General features: G+C 40.8%; 1 protein-coding gene across 4 annotated transcripts in view; it reads left to right on the top strand.

Annotated features, from left to right (window-relative positions):
* Positions 1-5,342, top strand: part of CLCN4 (chloride voltage-gated channel 4) — a 68,403-nt gene extending 63,061 nt beyond the window's left edge. For all 4 annotated transcript variants that reach the window (XM_084790585.1, XM_084790584.1, XM_084790587.1 and 1 more), the window contains one exon: positions 1,162-5,342. In XM_084790585.1, the coding sequence (XP_084646711.1) occupies positions 1,162-1,252 (91 nt within the window). In that variant the 3' untranslated portion in view covers positions 1,253-5,342. The remainder of the gene's footprint in view (positions 1-1,161) is intronic.
* Positions 5,343-16,941: the final 11,599 nt, after the last annotated feature.

Raw genomic sequence — 16,941 nt, 5'->3', positions numbered from 1 at the left:
TGTCCCCTGGAGGGGGAGACCTGGTGGCACTCAGAGGAAGGACAGCAGGTTACCAAGAAGAGACTTGATACCCTATGAACATATACAGGGGGAAATAATCCCCCTCAGGAACAGTCATAGGGGAGGGGAATAAGGGGAAAATGGGAGGGAGGGAAGAATGGGAGGATACAAGGGATGGGATAACCATTGAGATGTAACAAGAATAAATTAATAAAGGAGAAAAAAAAAGAATGAAGGCAAGGTTGATGGGAATGTTCAAATGTGCTTGGTATCATCCAGAGAGCCCTATTTACCTTCCATTCTCAGTGAACACTGCTCCCCAAGTTTGTACCGTTCAGATAACCCTATAAGAACAACCCTGGGAACCAGGTTCCTGACTCATTTGGTAAAGTACTTGTTATGCAATTATGAGTTTGTATCTCCAATACAGAACTTTTATCTCTGATACAAGCTGGGTGTGGTATTGCATATCTGCAACCCCAGCACTAGGAGTACATGGATCAGAAAACCAGAAGGGTTCCTAAAGCTCATCGGTTCCAGTCTAACTGAATCAGTAAGCTCTAGGTTCAATGAAAGACTATCTAGAAATGAAGGTGGTTAGCAATGGAGGAAGACCCATGAGTTGACCTCTGACCTTGACACAGACAGGTACACAAACAACTACAAACACCACACATATGCATTTATACGCACACACAAGTGGGCGCACACACAGGAGCGTGTGTGTGTGTGTGTGTGTGTGTGTGTGTGTGTGTGTGTGTGTGTGTGTGTGTGTGATTCAGGGACCCATGTCTTTGAATCTAGTACAGGCTTCATCAGTCATTTGGGGACACATGTCTTTGAATCTATTGGCTTATGAATCTAGTAGCTTATGAATCTAGTGACTTATGAATATGCTTGTATATTGGTTCTGTGTATCAGAGTGTTTCCTTAGTTCTCTTGTCCCAGGATGCCAGGAGAGTGGAAGAGAGGAGAATTTCACAGAACTGAGAGAGGCATCTGTCACCATTGCCCCTAGGCCATTGGCTGGAGCTTACACTATTTGTCCTGTCCAAGTATAAGGGCAGCTAGGAAATTTTGCCTGTCCCTAGCCTGGTGATGAGTTTCTTCTGTCAGGCTGACTTCTCTTTTTTTTGTTTGTTTGTTTTGTTTCCACTCCAGGAGACTTCTTGGGATCATCACAAAAAAGGATGTTCTGAGACACATGGCCCAGATGGCAAACCAGGACCCTGAATCCATCATGTTTAATTAGCAATAAGGTGGCAATTATTTTGAGAAGATCAATAATTATATGATTTTTAAAGAAATAATCAAATGATACGTTATGATCCTAATGAAAAAAAAAATGTACTGGGGACAGCAGAAATGAAATCCTTGTTTGAAAGGAGGGGGAGAAGGATGAAACTTTTTTTCAAAAATGCAGAACCATAAATTAGTAAGCATTTTATAGCTTTAACCTCTTGTGAGTTCCAAGCTATGTTTCTTAATAAGTTTGCTAACTGCTTTGGGGGCATGTGGGAGGGTGTAAATGACGTGAATTAGACAAAGACATGGAACAGAAGAAACTTCCGCGCCTTCACTCAAGGTTGATATTTGTAATTTTGGAGTACATGTGAAACTTTGAGTTCAAAAGACAAAAAGGGTTATCAGCATGCTGCTGTTATATATGGGTTCCTAAATTTTTTGCTAGTAGGTTAAGGAATCATACTGAAGATGTTGTGCTTATTTTATTGAAAGAGAAAAGAAAATCAAGGTTGGATAAAATGAAAGCTTCACGCAGGTTCTGATGGTCTATTCATGACCATCTCATGTCTTGCTTTTGTTCTCAAGTCCATTGTTTGGCTTCTTTATCAGTCAGAACTAGTTGTGCCCACCATAGTGAGCATGAAGAAACCACATCTCCCCAGAAGACTAATAACTTGAGACTGGACAGTGAACATTTGGACAATGAACCATATAGTACTATGCGGACATGTCTCTTATAAAAGGGATACATTTCTACCTTGAAGGGACACCTGCCTCATCATTGATTTGCAACCTCAAAGCATCAGCTTCATTTATTTATATGGTTACCTGTACATTTGATCCATCAATTGATCAGTCCAGCACTTTCTATGAACTATTGCCTGTGTTCTTCCAGATTGCTGTAGTGTGTTTTTGTTTCCAAGTAGCATGTGCAATACAAAACAAAACAAAAAAATCAAAAGACAAAAAACAAAAACAAAACAAAACAAAACAAAAACACAGCTACCCAGTGTTTCTACTTAACTTTCTTCTCAGGTCTTTCAGCTAGAGCCATGATGAGAGTGAAGCATATGAGTTCTCAGTGGGAACTCTTCCAAATGGATTATAAGAGAAATAGCAAATTGATTCTAAATCTGTTCCATTCTCTGCTCTGTAGGATATAAAATGTCTAGTTTTAATGCCTAAACTTGTACTTTCAAACTGGCAATTGCAGCACAGGACAGAGTTACATTTTATACAGCCAATTGAAGCATTGGGTCTCTTTGCATTTGAACTTAATGATAATTTCCTTCCTTTAGTTCTGCATTTCTGTCTTTTATGCAGGAAGGAATTAGTATTTCAGGTCCATTTCATAATCTGTGTAAGATTTATATCGTTTGCCATTTCACTTCATCTTTGCCTCTTACTTTTCACGGAGTCATTATCATTCTTTTCAATCTTATTGTCACTGGATATTGATGCATCAGGTATATGTGCACTTGACTGTAACAGAAAATCCAACTAACTGTGAGCCTAAGTAAGAAACCTGGGAGATAGCGACTCCAGGACTGTTTCCACACAATTGCCAGGGCTCCAAAATTCTTCTGGTATTTCATTTTCACTTTTCGTATCCTCTGTTCTTTAGCTTAGTACCTCATGGTTGTAAAAGTGTTGCCCAGATGCCAGGTGGGATGTCAAATTTCTGTGTGGGAAGAGGGAGGAAGAGACTAAAAATATCCAATGTGTATCTCTGGGAAAGGTAAGCTTTTCCCAGGGATGCTTAGCATACAACCATTGGCTGGAATTCTGTCACATGCTCCATGCTCCTAGATGTCAGTGAGTACAGGAAGGAAATTTTTTAGCTAGACACATTACTTTCTGGAGAAATTTAGATTCTGTTACTAGGGAAGGGGGATTGACTTGGGGAGGGGAATGTATCTGTCATATTAAATTCCGGCATCATGTCCCTGTCCCTACCATTGTCTTTGGTGTTTTTTTTCCTCTCTAATTTGTAACAACCCTCCCAAACATCCCTCCCAACATTCTTATAACGTTTTTGCATCTTAACAATTCTTTCACATTAGAAAGAAAATTCATTTCTAAGCTGAATCTGTTTCTCAGGCCTAATAATAATTTTAATTTTGAATCTTCTTATTGGTACAAGAAATATGTATTCTGGAAAGCAATCATTTTGTGTCAGATCATGCTGACAACTGTAGAAAATTATGTTCCAAGTATTTTGTTTCTGTAATTAATTGTCTCCCTCTGAAAAAACACTAAATAGACACACCAGTGTGAAACTATCCAGGTAATAGAGGAGATTTTAAGCCTTCATTTAAGCAAATGAAGTTCATCATCTCATTTGCAACATGTAAATATTATGTAGTAGATCCTAATGTTAGGGTTGTTATTACGTTTTGCATGGAACAGTGTAAATGAAGCTGAATTTTCCTGGACTGTAAATTCTAAGTGTGAAAGATTACTTCATGTGGTTCCCCTCTTTTGCCCAGGTGGCTCCCCTCAGAGTTGATCTATAACGGGAAGACAGTATTAGTCATAACCTGGCCTTTATAATCTATGAGACCCCAGCCCCATTTTTGATGTTTTGTTGTTTGGTTTGTGTGTGTGTGTGTGTGTGTGTGTGTGTGTGTGTGTGTGTGTGTGTGTGTAAAATAGCTTAAAAACAATGGATGATGGTGGAGACATAGCCAAAGGACAGCAAAATCACATGATTCAGCTCTAATCCAGCAGAGTCCACTGAGGAAGAAAAGGGGATAAATTTACTCTGGGCCAAAGTTACCAAGGGGAACCTGAAGACATTTGTGTCTTTCTCTTACTGCTTACCATGGAGATGCTGAGAACTCATGGAAGTAATTGAAAGTGTGACTAGCCTGATATAAGGCAGTCTTCTTTTCATTCGCAAGTTGATCCTCTAGGGTGGGGTTGAGGATCAAAGCTGTGGTCAGACAGGCAGGCTAAGATCAAGGATGGGGAGTGTGTTGTGGACACTGCCTTCTTTCCAGGGAGTCCAGCTCTTCTCAAAGATTTATTTGCCATTGAATAAGCTCCCAGGGGAACACACTGCCCTGCACTTTGTCACTGTTATGAAAGCACCTATATAGTAACTCTGAGGCTATTTGCTGTATCACAATGTAGAGTTCCCATCCACTTGGTGGTGTGATAAGAACGAGGACACAAAGATGAGATAAACGTCTTTCCCAATGATGCTCCTCCTGCTTTCCTGAACCAAAACCTTCAGGCATCTGTAAAATAGTCTATAGTCTTTCTGAATCCATTCTTAATACTAAAACCAAAACAAAACCAAAATGTACAATAGAGAAGGTGATTTCTAATGAGGGACACCACCTATTTCTTGCATTCCCTCTCTGTTACTAAGAAAATGGGTTCTAGAACACCAAAGAATAGCTACCCCCAAAAGACATGTGGAATTAGTGTCAGTGTTTGTCAGTGCATCACGTAGGAATGCAGGTGTTCCTGTGACTTTTAGGGACGGGCATATGTTCTGGAAGAAAATTTTCAAGTATTCAGCCCTCACTGTTTCCAAGAACAGTTCTGTACCCAGCACTTCCCAAAGGCCGTTCCAAGCAGAGTATGGACACAGATACATTCTGAGTGGAAAAAGTCACAGAAACTGGAAATTGAGAATGATTTGTTATACTTAGGTGAGAATGGCTTACTTTAAGTTATCAACATGTGCATGCTCTGCTCAGGATTCATTATCAGATGCTGCGCTGGAGATGAGAAACTAACAAAGGAGAATGATAGACTTCCTCCATAATTGCAGTATTCCACCTTTTGGATTTGGGCAGTGGTTTGTCTGACTCAGCTTCTAATCTTTAAAATGTTTTACATGAATGCAGAGCCAGCATATCCAACTTGGGAAACATTAACCAGATTTCATTTTGCCAGCATGGTAATAACTATTTATCTGCCATACTAGGTGTGCTGGGAATAAGCCTATGTGTGATTTTTTATGGGATATATTTACATTTGGTTTTGCCACAGCCATGTAGTAATGTGTTGGATGTTTTTAACAAAAAAACTGTAACACTCTGTAAGCATTGGTACCTTATTAAAAATTAAATGTTTGAACTCTATTTTTAAAAAGAAAATAAGCACAGTTTTCAACAAACATATTGCAAGTGGGAAAAAGGTCATTTCACTGCACATTTCTTCCCAACAGGGACTCCTGAAGCCTCCTTGTGATGGTTGTTGACACAACCATCCATGGGAAAGACCTGCTTTGCAAGATTTTTGGGCAGATTGTGTTGTCAATGTGGTTGGATTGAAAATTCCTTGTTCTTGGCAGAGTGGTCAATGACTAAATCGAAATTCAGCTTGGGCCTCTGAATTTCCAAGGATAGGGCAGGATCACTTTCCCTAGGCCATCTGTGTGCTTGTTCTGTTTTGGCTCGGAAGTGCAGCTTGGCTTACTGCTCTTTATTTAATGCAAGTGGAAATCAGAAGGGCTTGAATTGTGTTCTTCCCCACTGGGGCTTTTTTTTTTCAATGAAAGCTTGAAAAGAAAAAGGAAAAGAGAAGAAAGGACCAAAGAAAAACCCAAAAGAGTTGCTGATTAATACCTGCAGTGAGAGGAGTAGCCTCTAACTAGGAAGGAAACCAGTTTGGAGAAGGGCATCCTCGAGAGAGGACAGACATCAGGTGCAAATGTCCTAAGTTGGAAGGGTCCTAGCCTGCTGTGGTCCCACTGGGGAAAATGGCTACAGATACAGTAGGGCCTGGGGCAGCAGAAGGGTTTGAAGTCTGTTTCTTTTTGGAGGGAGAACACACAGTAGTAGTTACCTCAGGATCTTGAAGGGCCAGGCAAAGACTCTGGCTTTAAAAAGGAGTGACGTAATTTGACTTGTGCTGCTCACAAACCATTCTGGCTGTTGGACAGTGAGTCTGGACGTCCGGAGTCTGGCTAGATGAAGAAGGATGGGAAGCATGCTCTAGTCAAGTTCATGAATAAAGGCTTGATTGCTTGGAAGAGCCAAGAAGCTTCCTGGCAGACTGGCTATATTGACTGAGATTGGCTAGATAAGACAAGGAGCTCCATATGTAAATGTTGATGGGGAAATATCTGTTAAGCTTTCAAGTACAGAATTCACAGGAATCCATAGAGTTAGAGATAAAATTCACACCACTGGCGTCACACACACACACACACACACACACACACACACACACACACCAAACCTTCCTAAGTTTAGTTATATCCTATCAGCATTTCAGTATTGGGAGAAAAGGGAGTTACATAAATGTGAGATGCCCACAAGATTACACTTGAATTATAGCTTCATCAAGACCTGGTTGAATGACACTTTCAACCTTATCAAACGTCTTAGAGAAATGGTTCTCAACATGTAGGTCACAACCCCTTTGGGAGGTCAAAATGACTCTTTCGCAGGAGTCACAGATCAGATATCCTGTTTACCAGATATTTACAATTCATAACAGTAGCAAAGTTCCACTTATTAAGTAGCAATGAAAATAATGTTATGGTTGGGGCTTACCAGAACATGAACTATCTTAAAGGGTCACAGCATTAGGAAAGCTGATAACCACTATCATAGAGCCTGGTTTTCTCCGTCTCGTATACTGAAATACTGTCTTTCACCCATTACCATGCCTGTGAGAATTAAATTTAAGTACTACTGTGAAATCTTGGCATAGAATGTAGCTATGCAAATGTAGCTATTGTTTTCTTCTGTTATGAAGCCTTCTCATTATCTATCATTGGAAATTCATTTAGTGTTGGCAAAGAACACACACACATACACACACACAGACACCACTTTGATAATAGTACTTCTCTTTCCAGCTCTTGTTAATAGTTTTGCAAAAAAAATCCCCCCCAAAAACAACCAACCAAACAAAAACACCTCCCACAAACCAACAAAAATCCCAAAATGCACACCTCTTAAGAGTTTTCAAAGTTGTTTCTTTGTAAATTCCCAGTTCATGGGGTGGGATGGGGTTATAGAAAAGAAAATACTTAAAATTTTTTTAAAAAATCTTCTTTTTCTGTATTTTTATGTTAGCTTGGCAAGGAAAATCATGAAAATGAATGAGCCATACATTGATCAATTTGAAATTTAGAACAAGATCTCATGCCACACAAGAATGTGTATGCGTTGCTTAGTTTCAGACAGTGTAAAACCTAACACTCACTAGATAAAGAAAAAACTCTCCAGTGGAGTGTTATTGTAGAAATAAGTCTGTTTGTAGAACTCGTGAAAGAACAGCCTTTGAAGGCCTTGTATATTTCCCTTTAAAATGATGTAGTTAAAAACTAAAGAGTGATAATGAACAAACAGGATTTGTCCCAAAGGTGACAACCTTTCAGTATTGCTTCTGGGAACTCAGCCAGAATGGCTTCACAAATAAAAGTCTGGGTCATGCATGGGCTTCCTGGATTTTTGTAGGTTGAGTCAGGACCAGAAACTTCATTTCTGCCTGGGGCCATGTGCACGGTGCTGGCATGCCTATGCTTGTGGCTCTTCTCAGTTCATTGGTAGTTAATTGGCTAGAAAGAAACTATGTGAAGGCAGATAGGGAGCTTCTATTTTTGGCAGTTCCTCAACATTATATTTCATTAAAGAAATGTTTTTTTTCTTTCTGAATGAGCAATAAGCAAAGAGCACCTTGTGGGGATTTCCAAACCTCTTTAGTCAGGGTTTGGCTCACAGAATGAAGGGAGCAATTTATATGTGATTCCAGCATTTGTTATGGAACACATTATTTCAAAGATTAAACAGCCGTCCTCAATCCAAACAGATTCTGTCAGAGAAATTGAAAACACATCCATAAATTCTCAGCATACAGGCTGCCTGATGGGTTGGGTCCAGAGGACGCTTGCTGATAGAACATACTTTCCTTCTGCTGGGCTCCATGTTCATTTCAAAGGCTCACATTTTCAGGCCTTCCACCTGTTTCTAACCAATGCAAATGCAAGTGCAAATTGGAGCTCATTCCCTTTTGATGAACAGGTTTCCTTTCCTATCATTTCTCAAACTTCAGCCTGTTCCCAGAAAGACATTTTTTTTTTTTTTAGGGATGGCTGCTGGGTGGTTTACAGAATCAACAAGGAACTTTCTCCAGAGAGTTGCCAAGCCCAGTTGTTGGCCAGGGGCAAACATTTCCATGGGTTATTAAAGAGGTGGAGGAGAGAGCAAGCCTGTGTGAGGTGCCCACAGGTTCTGTAGGATGATTTGATATGTCAGATGGAAAGTGGATTCTGTAGTTCACTAATTGGTGGTGGGAACATGGAAGCCCAGGAAGTCTTGTTTTTTAAACAAATTTTTTTAAAAAATGTTTCTTTCTAGAATTTCTATCTGCATGCCCTGGGAGAAGTGAGTTCATTTGAGTGGACTATAATTGTACCATGAAAATACTTCCCTTACATTCTGCCAACAGTACAGATGATACCCCACTAGGCCTATACTACCAGAGAAAGTGCAAGGCCATGCATGATGTATAATCTACCTGTTCCCTGGTCTACAGGGCTGAATCTTCAGTTTATGTACCCAGCTCATTTGTGTGTGGAATAAAATTTGAGAAGGTATCCGGATGAGATTTTACTTTGAGCTCTGAGTTAAACATTCTCCAAGATTCTCTTCCAATGGAAGGAGTGATGGCCACAGTGACTAAACCATAGAGGAAGCCTGGACCATGAAAGAGAATGAGGAGAAATAGAGAAACTTAGCAGGAGAGCTCAAAGTCCTCTTTCTCAGCATCCATCAAGTGACTTTTGTCATCTACACAGTTCATATTTGAGAACGAGACAACTGAGTTACAAACAAAATCTTTCCAAAATCGCATGGTATTTAAGGAGACAATGACTTTGCATTGGACCATATACACAGCTTGTCTTAGAGGCAGATGGACACATATCTGGTAGACTTTCCCTCATCCCGCCTTTTTAGCTGATTCTTTCTCTGGAAATCTCATCTTTTGGATTGGGAGAGTCTCTGTGATGGAACTCTCTGACCACCAGTTACCAGTCATACCAGGCATGCCCCAGTTGTGACAACCAAAAAAAAGGTTTCTAGATATCACTAAGTAATCTGGGAGGAGGGATTCCAAGCCCTTTTCCCCTCTTCAGTGGTACCTAAAAGGGTGCTATGATTTACAAAATGTGAGAACAGGGCCCCTCTTTCATTCTGCTTTGGTGGGCTTTAACTAGACAAGGTGAAACCCTCTACAGTTAATCCAAGCTACTTGGAGATTTCCTGTCTATCTGAGTGGGTTGCATGACTAAGAATAAGAGTTTACTTGCCTTTAAGCAGTAGGCAGTAGGGCAGAGTTGGGTTTACTTCTTGCTAAGACCCTGAAAATTGTAGCCATGTCCCATCAACCGGTGATTTTGAGGCAAGTAACCACTTTTGCATATCTATAGGAACACTTTGTTTTCCTTGCTCAGTCCTTTCCAACCCATAATTTGAACCACACACAGAAGCATGGCTAGAAATCATTCTTCTTCTTCTTCTTCTTCTTCTTCTTCTTCTTCTTCTTCTTCTTCTTCTTCTTCTTCTTCTTCTTCTTCTTCTTTTTTTTAGCTCCTTAGAAAGAACCTCAGCCACTATTTGAGTCAACTTTGAATATTTTCCTGTATTTATTGGAAGCATAGAGGAGTGGGTGGTAAACTGTAGCACATGAGTCGTATTCAGCCTGCACCTGTTTGGGTATGTAAAGCTTATTGGTACACAGCTAGGCCCGTCAATGTATATATTGTCTACAGCTGCCTGTCTGTGTGGTTTTGTCTGTGGTTGTTTTTGTGCCACAGTGGCAGACTTAAAGTAATTGCAAATGACACCCGGCCTTCAAGCCAAAAGTGTTTATTATCAGATAATTTGTGGGAAAAGTTTGCTGGCCCTTGACTTAGAATAAATTTGAGTTACGAAAGCCATTGGATAGACACCAAAAAGAATTTCTCTTTCTTATTCTAGGTGAAAAATAGGAATAAATGCTTTAAAAATAGAAGTCAGGAGAGACGATCTGTATTGACGGAGTAAGATAAATTTCTTAAAATTTTGTTCTCCCCTTTTTCCAGCAGCTTAATTGGATATACCAGAAACATCTATCTTTTGTTTTAAGACAGAGTTTCACTCTGTAGCCCAGGCTAACCTATCACCTATATAGCCCAGGTTGGCGTTAAACCATCAGTAATTCTTTTTCCACAGCTTCATAAGTGCTGGATTGTAGGTGTGCACTATTATGCCCGGTGAAATATTAGTCTTGGTTTAGGTGTTCATAGAGGTTTAAATGAGTTGTGGTAGCTTATACCTGTAATCTCAGCACTCTAGCGTAGGGTGGTGGGGAATGAGGCAGTTAGATTGCCTGGGCTACACACTAGTACTGAGCCTTTTAGTCAGTTCTGAGGCTGCCATTGTTTGCCACCCACTGGTCTAAGGAAAGGAGAAAGGGGTATAGATGAATTCTGGTGGAGGGAAGGTGCTACTAAAACAAGCACACACATGATGCTTGCACACGCACACACACATGGATAGTACACCTGCATAGCCTAGAGAGGCCCTGCCACTGGGAAATGAACCCTGGATGTAGAAGGGTAGAGTAGTTGTGAACAGGTCAGGGGAAACAAGGGGCCAGAAGTGTCTGGAGGAGGATAAGCCAGAGCAGTGCAAAAAAGAAAACAGACTTCACATGTGTCTGTGTCTGTGTGTGAGCATCTGTAGGCTTAATTGTCCATAGGCCACACTGAAGGTGTCAGCAAGAATTCATGCATCCATTTGCTCTATTTCAAGTTGGAGGTTTTGTTGTTACATGTTTGTTTCCATTCCTTTTTGAATATATAATGTTTGAGGGGTTTTAGAATCACACACTTTGTAGAGATGACACTCTTCTGTGATCAAATGAGCCCCCATCTGTTTGTAGCCAAAGTCACATTCTTTGCCTTGATTTGATCCCAGGTGCTTCTTTTTAATTGCATTTCAGATTCAACTGTGTAGCCATCCACTTCTCTGAGAGGGCTGGCCCCTAATCACTACAGTGCTTTTACTCCTGCAGCTGGGACTTCAAAGGCCCCAGAAGTCATATTGAAATATGAGCTCCAAATTATCCCTGAGAGAGAACCCAGACAAGCATCGTCAGTCAAGACTCATCAAGGGAACAGGGTGGGGGGTAGGAGTGGGGGACAATAGGGACAGAAAGGGGTACTTGAGCGTGACACAGAGGTGAAAGAATGCAACCTCATCCTTGGTCATCCTCCAGCCTCCTGGCACAGGGCATTGCCACTGCTGATGAAAACTCCACTGGGATATATATAATGCAAGGCCATGCATGGGTCTCCCAGAGTGTGGGGACAGCCGCCTGAACCCAGGAATGTTTGTTTCAAGCAAACATTCACAGCAGCAGCAGCTGCCAATGAGAGGGAAAAAAGCAGAGGGGGGACTCCCGCAGACTGACATGGGAAAGTATAAACAATGATTACAGGCTCCACAAAGGGGCTGTTGTTGGGTAAAATCACATCATCTGATTTGGGTTTTGGTTGTGTAATTACCAGACCTAGAGAATGCAACTGCAAAGCACATGCTGTTTCCAGAATGGGTAGGGCCACGTGAGCTCCCGACGGTTTCAAGTCTGCACTTGGACATTCCTCTTGGGCTCTGAGAGCTAAGAAGAGTAGGCCCTGCTTTAAATAGAAGCTTCATTTTAAGTTCCAAAGCACAGTCCCGGAAAGCAGATGGGGCAACTTGTGCTTCTATTTGCTTTCTTCAGGCTGGAGCTAATACAGAATATTGATCCTTAATGTGGGAGTTCTGAGGGTGCAAAACTGGGATCAGCTTTCTTGGTCAAATTGAATAGTTTCTCAAGGGAAAAGGAATGATGCTTTCCGTGTCAGTTTTAACATTTTATATTTCGATGATTATCAGTGCTTGGGTTTAAAGACTGGATAAAATGCAGGAAGCTGTTTGTTAGCCGTGACCTTTTGCGATAAATCAGAGAACCATCTTGACAGAGTTTTCTGGAGACGTGGACCACTTTTCACAAAGAGTTCCATCTGCCATCATGTAAATTTTCACATAAAACACTAAATGCCAAAAGAAAATGAGATGGGCTTGGAATTGCGTGGCTTGAGAGTGATTCCTTAGGTGAGACCCTGAACTTCCAAAGTATAAATATGAAAGTGGAGCCTGAAAAACCTCTGTGCCCTGCCATATCTTTGATCAAACTCAACCTGTAGAATGCCACAGAGACTTAAGTATTCAGGAAATCCATGCCAGTGACTTTAGTGAACATGTCACATCAAAGAAAAAAAAAAAAGCCCCACTAACTAGAAAGTTCTTTTGTTGTTCAATGCTAAGAGAGAACAGTAACAAGATTAAATTTCACTATTTCTGGACTTGGTTACTAGATGACCCCTCTCTATAAGAATGTGAAGATATTTGGTTCTGCTTTACTAGAAAATCACTCAGAATTACATCCAATAACCAAGGGTGAAGAAGGTGAAAAAATATAGTTGTAATTCTTACAGTCTCAATCAACCACTTCAGTAGAGTAGGCCAAACATCATTTTTTTTTTACTTTTATCTGCATTTATCTTATGCTGAATTTATTCCTTTGCCTTAAGTTTTTGTTTCTCTAATTCTTTTGGCATATCTTTTTCTCCTGAGCAGCCTCCTCTTCTGGCTTTGAAACAATTTGCTCTTTTTCAGTGTGGCAGGGAGAGCTCATACACAGGCTAATCTGAACCCTGAAAGTTCATCAAGGCATCTTAAGTGATATTTTAAATAACTAGAGAATCCACATTTAAGTTCGCCATTACTATCTGTGTTTTAAAGCATGTGCAACAAAAATTCAGCACTCTTTTTGGGCCACCAACTGTGTCCAGCCCCACTGTTTGGTGTGAGCACACCTACCTACGATTACCATTGTACCTCAGGAAGCACATACATTGCTTCTTTCAAATAGTTGGTGACTTTCCAGATATGCATACCCTTGATGGCCTGGGCAAGTTCATAAGTGTTCTTAAAAGTGAAAATGGAGATTTGAACCCTTTGATTTGCATGAATTTGTAGGCTTTCTTGGGTCAAGAGTAGTGAATAGGCTTCACAGGTCACCATAGGAACCAACGCTCAGGCATCTTGATCTAGCAGCTCAGCCCTGTCATCCATGTCTGCTCCTCATGCTGCTCTATGTTTGGAAGAGGCCACCACTACTCAGAGCTCCAGTCTGGACTCCAAACATTATTTTTAACCACAGTATCCAAGCTGGTTGTCAGTCACCAGCACAGATGTTTCAAAGGTAGATGATAGATCTGTAAATGAATGCCAGGACACTGTTGGCAATGTGACGGTGAAGGGGGGTTAAGACACTGCCAGTCCAGAATATGCCACTCTGAATTTTTTACCTCACGTAATCACTCTGAAGTTCATTGTATTTTTCTCTTTTTAAAAAATTGATTATTCATTCACATTACATCCTGATTGTACCTTTACATTCATTCTCATGCTCCCTCCCTCTTCTGTCCTATTCCCCTCTCCTAGACCTCTGAGGAGTGGGCGGTGGGGGTGGTGACTCTTTTCCCACTGTCTGACCTCAGCCTATCAAGTCTCATCTGGATAGCGTGCTTCCAGCTTCCACTTCCTCTGTATGCCCACAGGACCTCCCCACCAAGGGGAAGTGATCAAGGGCACCAGAGTTCATGTCAGAGGCTGTCCCTGCTCCCCCCATAACCCTGGAGAAAGAGCTGTCCATTGGCTAGATCTGAATCGCGGGTCTAGGTTCTCTGCATGCATTGTCCTTGTTTGGTGTATGTTTGTGTAGGCTCCTCTGAGTCCAGATCCACTGGCCTTGATAGTTTTCCTGTGGGTCTCCTGACCCCTCCAGGTCCTTCCATCCCCCCAACACTTCAATACAACTCTCAGCACTCAGTCCAGTTGTGAGTAACAGCATCTATCAGGATCCACCGCTGATTGGAGTCTCTCAGAGGTCATATATGTTGGGCTAATGCTCACTTATAAGTGGGTATATACCATGTCTATGTTTCTGGATCTGGATTACCTCACTCAAGATTATCTTTTCTAGTTACATCCATTTGCCTACAAAGTTCACGATTTCCCTGTTTTGAATAGCTGAGTAGTATTCCGTTGTGTAAATGTATCACAGTTTGAGCAGGAGGTGATATTCCCATTTGAAAATTGTCCTATTTTTTTCTTTCAGTACTGAGAATGGAACTTAGGGCCATATACATGGTAGGCAAATGATTTGCCACTAAGCTTTGTCCTGAGGTCTTTTGCAGTTTTTGCTTTGAGAAAGGCTCTTCAACAGTTTCTCAGGTAGGCTTTCAACTTACTGTGTAGGTCAGTTAGGCTTTGAACTTGTGAGCCTCCTATCTTGGCCTCTGATTAGTCAGAATTAAAGGCTTGTGCCACCAGATCTGGTGATGTATCCTTTTTATATGAAAATTAATAGCATTCTAAATATTGAAAACACAAGATAAAATTGAAAGAACTCTATATAGATCTTATTAAAGTAATTCCTTTAGCTTCCCTACATAATTTAGATGTTTTCACCAATCATAATTTTTGTTAAATTTGGTAAATGGCACCGTTTATTTGGGTCTTCATTCCTTTATGTGCAAACCATAGCTTACCTCATAAATTCATTTTTTTTATCCCATTAATTTATTTTTGTCATTTTAATTCTCAGGTCTAGCTAAGTCTCTCAGAAGATAGACGTGGGAGGCTTTTCTCCCACGTGGGAGGCCCTCATCTCAGGGCTTTTCTCACAGATTAAAAGAATCAAAAGCAAAATATTGTAAATGATATTGGGATAATATTCATCTTTATTAATGTTTTATAAAAAGCAAGATTTGCATGAGCACACAAATATTTCATGTTAGTACAAACCTCCCTAAGAGCCCACTTCATAGCTGCGGACACAGAGCTCCTTTAGCCAACTTCTACTCCTGTACTTTGTAATGACGGTGATGCTCCTGGTTGCCCCATTCTGTGCCTAGATAAGTCCAACATTAAGACGTCAAACTCCTTATTTCTGTTCTCTCTCTCTCTCTCTCTCTCTCTCTCTCTCTCTCTCTCTCTCTCTCTCTCTGTTTTTTGAGACAGGGTTTCTCTGTGTAGCCTTGGCTGTCCTGGGCTCGCTTTGTAGACCAAGCTGGCCTTGAACTCACAGCGATCTACCTGCCTCTGCCTCCCAGAGTGCTTTGATTAACGTGTGTGCCACCACACCCGGCTTTCTGTTCTCTTTAATTGCCCTGCGTCAAGAGGTCGTTATCTCCCTTTACCCAAGATGACTCAGTTGCAATCTCAAGGCATGGATTCAAGGCACCGGTATTTTGTAAAACTACTAACACTAAGATCTCTTGGTTGATCCTATTTCTCTTTATTTATTCCAAATTCATACTTTCAATCCTCCTGTGCTTGAGCTAAAAATGGCCATTTCCTTATAGCCTGTGCCAGCCAATGTATTCTGCAGAGGCCTTATATTCTCATGGGTATTGGCCGGATGTGACCACAGGCTAAATAAATCTCCATTCACTAAAACATATGCCTTCTGACAACTAAGTTTCCTAGGCTCATTTGCAAAAACAATCACCTACTCACTCTCTTATGACTAAAGGTATGAAGACATGAGACTGAGAATTACTCTTGTGAAAGAAGAATGACTTTAACAAGGATCTGATTTAGGGTCACACTGTCTCTGGCACCCATCTTTACAAAGGTGAAGCTAGATGAAACTTGAGTCCAGACTCTCCTTCTTGCTAGATGTACAATGTAGGACAAGTCACATAGCCTCTGTAAGCTTTAGTCTGCTCATATATAAAATATGCAGATTCATCCATCTATACAAACTTGATGGACACAATAGCTGGAACAGCATGAATACTGTACTACACAAATATAACTGAAGCAGAGAAAGACTATACTCACTGAATCCATGTTCTTCTCATCTTCCTGGGCTCACAGCTTCTTGGCAAGTAGGTGTGCACATGTTTGGGTTTAATCAATGTATACGAACAAAAATGGATGTTCACAAACTCTATTGTAATCCTTTACAGTATTTTTCTCTTTGGCAGGAAAGGAGATGACCTAGGATGGCCTTGGAAGCCATGTATTGAAAACAGAAGCTCTGCTATCAGCCATGGCCTCTAAAGGACTGTGGAGGAGGACTTTCCAGTGGTCTGTTTTCCTTCTCAGTATTGACATGTATGTCTGTGTTACTGAATGAGTTCTTCCTTAGAAATCAGTGTAATAAAGCAAAATGTCAACCCAGAAGTCATTATCAGTACAAAGTCTTAGAAGGCTGGGCAGTGGTGTAAAGAAGCCAGCTGTACCAGCTCACAAATGCTATTTAAATATACAAGAGTTCTGTGAGCCATCATGTGTCATAGGCCTAGGTTGCAATGAGCCATAACAGGAATATTTACACTATAGAAACTGGTAGACACTATATCAGGATTTTCTGTCTATGTTGGTGGTGGAGTTGCCCCTATTGCAATGTTTAATCATACCACTGGCAGAGTATGTATCATTTTCCTCTTTGCCTCACCCTAAAACTTCCCCATAACAGAACATTGTATATTTGTGTGACCTCAAAAGTATTTGTGACCATGAACCAAGATCAAGGTTGAAATTTAAGAGAGGAGATGTAAAACTGTGGTTGCTAACATTGAGGGTTAGATGGGCGTAAGGTAAAGGGGAAATAGGAAGA

Source organism: Acomys minous, assembly GCF_964271855.1.
Source record: "Acomys minous genome assembly, chromosome: 7".
Lineage (NCBI taxonomy): Eukaryota > Metazoa > Chordata > Mammalia > Rodentia > Muridae > Acomys > Acomys minous.
This window is presented reverse-complemented; position numbering and strand designations above follow the sequence as displayed.